The sequence below is a fragment of the Trypanosoma theileri genome (genome assembly GCF_002087225.1).
Source record: "Trypanosoma theileri isolate Edinburgh chromosome Unknown TM35_Tth_40_V1, whole genome shotgun sequence".
NCBI lineage: Eukaryota > Euglenozoa > Kinetoplastea > Trypanosomatida > Trypanosomatidae > Trypanosoma > Trypanosoma theileri.
The window spans coordinates 251,906-260,779 of NW_021639882.1; the positions used below are offsets into that span (position 1 = coordinate 251,906).

Sequence of the window (8,874 nt, forward strand, 5' to 3'; positions counted from 1 at the left end):
TCATCACTACATATCTCACCGAAATCCAAGAAAAAAAAAAAAAAGAGGAGACATGATAAGAGACCCGGCGTCCAAATATACATTTTCCTTCAGATAAGAAGAGAATTCACCAAACAAAGAAACATGACACGAAACAGACCCAACGAACCACCGATACAACAGGACACCAAGCGCAATAACAGGTCTGAAAATCAAACGCCAAAAAAAAAGAAAAAAAAAACTTCTTTAAAATGATATCGCCAAAAACACAACGGCACGCAAAAATTGTCTCAGGAAAGGAAAGACCAGAGAGAAGAAAAAAGATATAAAGGTAAAAGAAGCATTTAGTGTTTCCCTTCTTATGTTTTTCCCTCATGTTTATGTTGTTATAAACAGTCAGGAAGGAGTCCCAAAGATCAAATCATAATTAATACTGGCTAAAAGGAAATTTTGAAAGATCCTTTTAATCCACCACTGTACAGCAGGAAAAAAAAAAAACATATTGAATGAGCTTTTCAAATCAAAACATTCATTCAACAACACCCATACGGATAAACCGAGAAAACATTATATGATGTCTTTCACCAAACATAATATCATACCATTCACTTCCACCAACATCCTATCCTCAGAAAACATAAAAAATAATAAAAACCAACGACCCATCACATCGAAATAAAACAATATAAAAACAATAAAATCTTCAGCCGGTACCCCGTGACCCGTTCAACACTCTTGGGGGCGGGATGGGGGGAAGAACGTCGTTTTTTGCGAAAGAGCGGAGGGGGGCGCGATGGCGCCGGAGAACCCCGCGCCACCAATACCCCCAACACCCTCAGGAAACGCCCCCGAAAGAATATCGAAGGGAACGCAGGCGCGATCCCACAAGCCCTCCGCCCACCCAACGCCCGGGCGCCAGAACCTTTGAGGAATCTGGTGGGGCTTCGCGGTGTGGCGACGAAACCCTTTCCGAAACAAAGTCGGTTTGGGCGTGGGTCGGCGCCGTGTCGCCGCGGGACGGAGACCCTGCGCCGTCTCGTCTTGCAGCCTGCGTCGTGCATGCGGCGTTTTCGCCTACCGGGCCGACGCCGAAGAACCACCCGAACGGCACAGGGACCGTTGTGATTGATGGCGCGCATGTGCGGATGTCCTCCGCATTTGGCGTTTTCTGAGAATCTGACAAGCGCGTTTGACCGATTTGTGAAGCGGACCTTCACGCACCGCGCAGCTGAGCTTGACGAGGGCGTGCAGGCAGTGTCTGTGGTCGCTGTGTGTGCGTGAAATGTGTCTGTGCCGTTGCAGCTTGGCTTCTCTGGGGCGTACCGACTGTCAGCCTTCGTGAATGGCACCTGCTGCCGCTAAAGTTCGCAGAACGGGAACGCCTTGAAGCACTGCAGGAGTCTAACCCGCGTCTTCAATTTCAGTTATAAGAGCTACAAAAGGTTAATACTTCGAAGGATCGTTCTTGTAAGGCTTCTTCTGCATCGCTTTCGCACTCCGGTGAGGTCTCTCAAGAACCAGGAAGTGCTACAAAAGGTTTAGCTGCAGCGGTTCCTGATGGAAAAATTGTAGAGATTTCGGTATCACAACTTCGAGAGTTGAAAGATCATCAATTTCGTTTGGGTACGACCATATCTGAGTTACGTTGTGTCGGTGTTGTAGAAGATGATGTTGTCATGGGATACTTGGATTCAGTTGACGGGCAAGGGGTAAGTGGTGAAGGTCTCGGGTTAGAAATACTCCAGTTTACTCTTCGGATAGAAGGATACCGTCAGCGACGGGTTGGACAATTGAAAATGTATCGCAATTGTTTACTTGCACATATTGTAAACCCCCCAGTGGAGAATTCAAAAGGGTAATGTACTACTTGTTAGTGGAACATATGGGCTACACAAGTCATATGATATGGTCTCAAAACGAGCAGTGGAGAATCCTATTTTGGAAGCTGGGTATGTTGGGCTACTGCAAAGAGGACCTGAATGAGAGTAGGGTGAAGATGTGGCGTTAAATTCGTTTGCTGTGTTTTGTGTAAAGTTATTGGACGTGAATGTCAGTGTTTGAAAATTAAAATGCACATCTCTTTTCATAATTTTTATTCTTCTCGATTTTTTCCTCCTCTTTTTGGTTTGTAAGGTGAGGCGGGTGGGTTACTTGAAAAATAAAGAAGAACGACAGGATATATATATATATATATATATATATATTCGTTCTATCCAATGTTTCATCCACGCTCCCAGATGGCATTGCGGCCAGAGAATATTAAAAATATTCGTTCCTTTCGGAAGCTTATAGAGGTCATGGATCAGCAGTATAGTCAAATCTCTATTTCCATATTAATAATCCATCTAATCACGGAGTTGGCATCAGTGGTATTGTACGTGTGGACATCCATGCATACAGCTGCCACATCAGTAAGCGAATTCCATTGGGGAAGAACTATTTTTATTTTTGAGGTTGTGCTTAATATTATATTTTTTCTCGAATGGATCCTTCTCTTCTTTGGAGAAAGCGATAAACGACGGTATCTCTTGTCTTGGCTCTCTATTGTAAATGCCATGACAAGTATTCCGATGATTATATATGGCATTGGTGCATTGGTTGACACCAAGTGGGAGAGTTATTGGGTGCCCATGTATTTGCGAGTATGGTGGATTCGTGATTGCGTTGTCGTTCTTTTGGATTATCCACAGGTGGCACGATACATGGTAGACATCACAAGAGAAGTATGCCGATTTCTTTGCACACTCTTCGCCGTTATGTGTACTTGCATCGGTACAAACCAAATTGTTCAAAGTTGCACTGGAGAATATATTAGTCTATACAACTCTTTCTATCTTATGGTGGTTGCATTCGCTACCATTGGGTTTGGGGATGTAACACCAAAATCAACACCGGCACGTCTCTTTATGATAGCTTTTATTGTGGTTGCTATTAGTTATTTCTTGCCATTATTCCAACGTCTAGCACAGATTGGTCGACAGCATCTGCATTATGATACGTATAATTCTCGCGGCGGGAAACGTCCACATGTCATTTTGTCTGGTACATTCACTGAACTTGAAGTAGATATTATCATTCGGAATTTCTACGCCGGTTGGAGAAAGTATCTTGATATTCGAATTGTGTTGCTTTCACCTGTGGAACACCCACCGGAAGTCAAACTGTTAGTTAATCTTCCGTGGTTTAGAAATCGTGTTGTGCTTATGATTGGTGATCCTATGAAGGATGCCGACCTTAAGCGTGCAGATGCACACCATGCAGATGCTATTTTTTTGTTTGGTGACACAAGCTCTGCCGCGTATTATACTGACTATCATTTGATTCGGCAGTCCTTTGCTATTAATCATTACGATGACGAGCTTCCACAATACCTATTCCTTCGCAGTGAGCGACACACTAAGCATGTCTCCTCCTATGCTGCCGGCGTGGTGGAAGGGGAAAGGATTTTGCACCATTTGCTTGGGCTTGGGGTGGCTATTCCTGGTTCTGTGCCTCTTATCATAAATTTGCTTCGTACATATGAACCCCGCCCATTCAATACAACACTCACGCGTAACTGGGTAGAACACTACGAATGGTCCTTGCAGAACGATATTTATTCACTGGAAATTGGGGATAGTTTCACAGGACTTAGCTTTTATTGGTTGGCAAGTCTGTTCTTTAAGCAAGATGTCACACTTATGGGTGTCATTACTACTAAAGGTACAGTGTTGCTTAATCCATCTCAGATTGATTACTCCGCCACCAAAGTGGTGGTAATTGCTAAATCTCTGAAAATTGCTAGAGACGTAGTAAAAAAGCTGGAGAATGAGTGTCGGCTCCCTGTTGTTGATTCTGCAGCTCGACCAGAGTCGAACCGTTTGGTACTAAACTGTGAGGGAAATGCGACTGTGGAGAGTCAAGATGACTCTGATGGCGGTGTTGAAACATTTGTACGTGTGGATGACGCTTATGACTTTGAGAATCACTTTGTCATTATTGACCTCTCTATGGCAAAAGCCAGAATACCTGAGACGGAAGGAGGTCAGCAAGGATCTCTCTTTTCTGCAGCAGCAGATGTTTACCATCTGTTGCGCTCCATTCGCCAATCCTACCCCCAAAACGACATTGTCATGTTAACAAAAGATACTTCATTCTCAGTCTACCTTGAAAAGTACTGGTACACGGTAAAAGGAACCATTCCTGTTAAACACATAGAGGGATTTGGATTGAATATAAACGATCTTCGACGGTGTAATCTGAAACATAGTGCTGGTATCATTATATTTATCTCCGGAGATGTTACTGGGCCATCAACCAGTGGACTCTCTATGCTTGTGGACCTCTCAATCGCCTCAATTCTTCCATCGTCACACAACATACCCATTGTGGTAGAAATGGATAGTCTTCGTTACATCTCTCTTTTCCCTCCTTATGCTGAAGACAATATCCTCAGTCAAAAGGCTGCGGCAGATTTCGTGTTTGAACCCAATTATATTATCGGTAATGCCCTTAGTAGGCATATGTTGTATCCTTTGATGCACCGTGCGTACTTTTCAGAGGAGTTTATTGATATTATCGAGTTGCTTGTGTGTGGTATAGACGAAGAAACACCTTCACTTGGGAGACTTTCTCTTTTACTATCCCCTGAAGATTTAAATACATATGAAGATGTTGTAAATTACTGCCTCAGTCTGCGCTATATTCCTATTGCTCTGCATCGTTGCATTTCGGATACAAAAAATATAACACTTAGCGGGCAACGCTATGTTCTTTCGAATCCACCTAGAGATCTGCCGGTCGACCGTAGAAGTGATGCGGTCTTCTACTTATTACCAACCTCATATTGAACATTTAATGCAGTAAACCTACTTCAATAGGAATTTGTTTGTTGCTTTGGAAATAGGGTACAAAAGTGGAGAGAAAGGCATGAGTTCTTTTGCACCTCTTGGTTCCTATATAAGGACCATGAAGTGATGTCCGGATAACAAGTGTGTTGTTGACATCGCCCATCGGTCTACGCGGTAGTTCTATCTGTTATACAAAGCCATATTTTATGGTGTCTCTCCCTATCTTCTTGCAGTGGAAAGAAAAAAGAACGAGAGAGGAAAATTTAACCGCTTCGGTAAACGACTGATGTACATTTCTACAAGCCACAACGCTGTGAGAGTGGGGTAACGTCTTTGCTGTGGGAAAATGCAATTAAAAAAAGGGCAAATAGGCACAATTTTTAATATTGATTATTGAAAAGAAAATATATTGGGGAGAGACCCTGTGCGTGCGGGTAAATAGCAGTGGCTTTCAAGAGTGGGTATTGGTTCTACACATCCTGTGACGGCCACAAAGTCAACAAATGAAGGTGTGTGCACTGTTGTCAATAATGAACATTTCCCGTCATTTGAGTATACATGTAGAAAAGGATAGGGGGTTGCGCATAGGGTTCTACTTGTCCTGTAGGAAATTATACTTCGGCCAGCTAATCACTGCATATGGGCGACAAAATGAGACCTACGCTGCATATTCACACTCTCATGCACCGTTGATAGATAATTGTATTTTGTCTTTTTGATGTCTGTGGTATTCTTGCAGATTGTGGTTCCAGGCTGGCTGGTAATCATTGAGGATTTGTTTAAACTTTTTTGAACCAGTTACTGCACTCTCTCGTTTGTTTTGTCTCTCTACTTTTTTTTCCCTTTCATTGTGATTTGTTGTTGCAGAAGTGACACTACAGTCGATAGAAAATCAAAAAATACAGTGAGAGAAGAAGGAATAGAAGTAAAAGAGAGAATGGAGCTTCGTTTGATTAGTGAGGAGATTGATATCACTGTTGAAGAACATACACATGATGTGATGCCTAGAGAGGACCCAGAGTAATGAGTGCTGATCAACTACCAGCAATGCAAACACCACTGTAGGGTGTGTGTCGACCAGGGTGAATATTTTACGTCACAGTCAAGAGAGAGTGTGTTACCGAGTGGGACTATATTCTCACAGTGGTAGGTAAACTGATCGACTTATTCCATTATTATTTTGAAAGCATAAACATTGTGGATTTCAATGAAAATAATGGGGTGGGTCTCTCTCTCTGTGTTGAAGGATGCGGTGTGGGATTGAAAAGAGCCTGCCCACCGCAGCTATTGACATCGAAGACTGTGGGAAAGAGTTCTGCACAGAAAAAAAAATATGATAAATCTTCTTCTTGACTACTGGACCTCATGGCACACATCTCTGAGGAAAGGGAGGGTGGGGAATGTTTTGTATTTATGCAAACAAGTAGAGGTGATATTTGTGTGGCGAATTGCTTGGGAATGGCCTGGAGAAATCTTTTGGTGATCGTGTAGGGGTCATTTGGGAACCCACGCAATGTGCACGGATTGAGACCCCTTGAATCAAGAGGTCCTTTTCTATTTTATAATGCCTCTTCTGCCAACCGATGGGTCGTAGTGGTAAAGAAGATCACCCAATGTTTGCGTAATTCCCCGTTGGGACGGGTGTGTCTGCGTGAAAGAAACTATCACTCCAAAAAGAAGGAGCATTTCCATGATTTTAGCGAAGAAGAATGGCGTGCCCCTAAAGCCTGTTGAGGGTTTGCGTTTTTCCTTTCCCATTTCTCTACAAACGGATGGGCATGAATCCAGATATACAACTGTTGCTCTCTTTTCTTCTTTTTCGGATTACAGAGTAATGCCCTAACCCATTTAACGTTGTGTCCACTCTACGGTGTGTGTGGCATATTCTTTTCCACATTGTAATAGAGGCAACGATGCTGCTGCTCTACGATGGTGGCCAATGTTCGAACTGCCAGTGGAGATCATTGAAATGCTCAAAACAGAAATAGAAAAACAAAACTGACAGGCATCACAATTGCGCTGGACACGGTTGTGCTCGGCGGCGAGGTGTACACGGTACGCAGTGTAGCTCCTCAGCATGACTGTAGTGTCGAACGCGTTTCTTGTTGTTGGTGTTGTTCTTGTTACCTTTGTGATTGTTTGCTGGTTTGTTTTCTTTTGGCATGTTGATGGTTGGTTCTCTCAGAAATTCTATTTAGGTGGTATGTATGATACATAGCATACTGTTTTTCTGTATTTCGTGTGATGACAAGATTTAACGATATGTATTCTCTTACAATACCTTGGGGTGATATATTAATATATGTGACAAGTTATGGATTACTTCCCATGGTAAGATATATTTTACTATTGGCGTTGTACTGTACTAACAGAGGGTCCTGTATTTTTACAGTTGGAAAAATGATAGCTATACCATGCTATAAGAAGTAGTTATGTGGTGATGACGTGTCTCGTGTAATGTCCCTGATATATGCACGTTAAAGACTGTGAGTGAATGAAGGTCTTTTATTTTCACCTCTTTTTTTTCTATTGCTTTAGTGGTTTCTCATGCTAGCAACTGATTGGGAAACGTTGGTCAAAATGATATAATTAATGTGCACCCTAATATGATTTATCACGTGAAGAGCTACTCTCACACAAGCACCACCAGTGATGCCGTATGATGAACTAGAAGATTTGACAGGATATGAAATGATGTTTTGTTGATGTGATTAGTAAGGTAAGAAGTATATGATGAACATTAATTTATTTTTTAACCGTCTGTGGTGTTTCTTTTTTATACCCTGTGAAGTAGTCCACTGCATATAATAATAATAGAGAAAAAGAAAGGTGAGAGAAAGAGAGAATAATGGTTTACTCAACTTGCTTTGAGGGGATAGAATGGTAGTTGCGTGGCGCAGAAGGGTGTATGATGCACGGCATTGCTATTCTGAGATGGTGTACAATCTCTCCACCATAATGCTTGAGAATTGAGTGTGAAAGACTACTTTTTATGGTATGAGCAGTCTTATGTGCCTTTGCCACTGTACAAGGTGGTGAAGGATGGCCATTCTATTTGTTATACGAGAGGCTAATTCCTCATTATATTCTTCACATCTCATACCTTTCAAAGATGTTTTTCTTTGTTTTCATACAGGCTTTCACAGTCATAGTAGTTTGCTTCTTTGCTACACTTGTATCGCTTTCTTCTTTCTTTTGCTATAATCAACATTGTTCATATGGAAAAATAAACTCATTGCGTTTCATTTTGTTTTCAAAGACATATCGCTTACTGAGAAGCGTTACTATATTTACTAAACAGTTTTTAACCCTGCTTTACCTCCACTTTTTTTCTCCTACAGGATTCTATTTGTATCTTATGCCATGTGACGTGGATGCATTCCATCGATGATTTATTTGAGCTCTTATGGCGCGCTCCTTGCGCTACCAGATTCCCTGAGGAAGAAGAGGTCAACGGCACCATGACACTTACCTTTTGTACCTAGTAATACTCCTAGGTCCGATGCTATTCGCATAAGTTGTACAAAAATATTATAACGTTAACCTCAACTAAGGCTTATATCAATTTTTAATAATATAATCATTATTGTTTTCCTTTTTCTTTTTTCCTGCTTTCCATCTTTTTTACTTGCCTTCATGATTGCCTTATTGTACTCTATTTCGTTGCTGTAAATATACTTTGGTATTGTTCTTTTTATTTTGCGTTTCCTTATCTCTCTTTTAACATACAGTGCTACTTCACCAAGTTACAAGGTTGTACCTATTAGACCCATTCCACACATGCAATGCAGTTTTAGGTTACTTGAGCTCTATTTATCGTTGCACAGATTATTCTGGTTGATGCTACTGATTACTTTGCTCTTGTTGTTCTTACTCCTTTTTTCCTTTTCATATCCTGGCGTTAATTTCACGAAGACAACAAATGAAGCTCTGCGGAAAGAGCTTCGGTATGTTCAGAAGACGATTTCCCCAAGAGTGCTTCTTCTCGTTGTCCAGACACGATTCTCTCGAATGTCACTGTGGTGACGACTGGGTTTGGAAAAAACTACACACACATCGACCGACC

The 8,874-nt window shown here is 41.7% G+C and overlaps 2 protein-coding genes across 2 annotated transcripts; both read left to right on the plus strand.

The window, feature by feature from the left end:
• Window positions 1-725: 725 nt before the first annotated feature.
• On the plus strand, window positions 726-1,151 carry TM35_000401850 (uncharacterized protein; the record flags this gene model as incomplete). Its single annotated transcript, XM_029029800.1, has 1 exon — window positions 726-1,151. The coding sequence occupies one exon, from the start codon at window positions 726-728 to the stop codon at window positions 1,149-1,151; it is 426 nt and encodes a 141-aa protein (XP_028878984.1).
• Window positions 1,152-2,195: 1,044 nt separating this feature from the next.
• On the plus strand, window positions 2,196-4,808 carry TM35_000401860 (calcium/potassium channel (CAKC); the record flags this gene model as incomplete). The annotated part of the gene is made up of 1 exon (XM_029029801.1): window positions 2,196-4,808. The coding sequence occupies one exon, from the start codon at window positions 2,196-2,198 to the stop codon at window positions 4,806-4,808; it is 2,613 nt and encodes an 870-aa protein (XP_028878985.1).
• Between the last annotated feature and the right edge of the window lie 4,066 nt (window positions 4,809-8,874).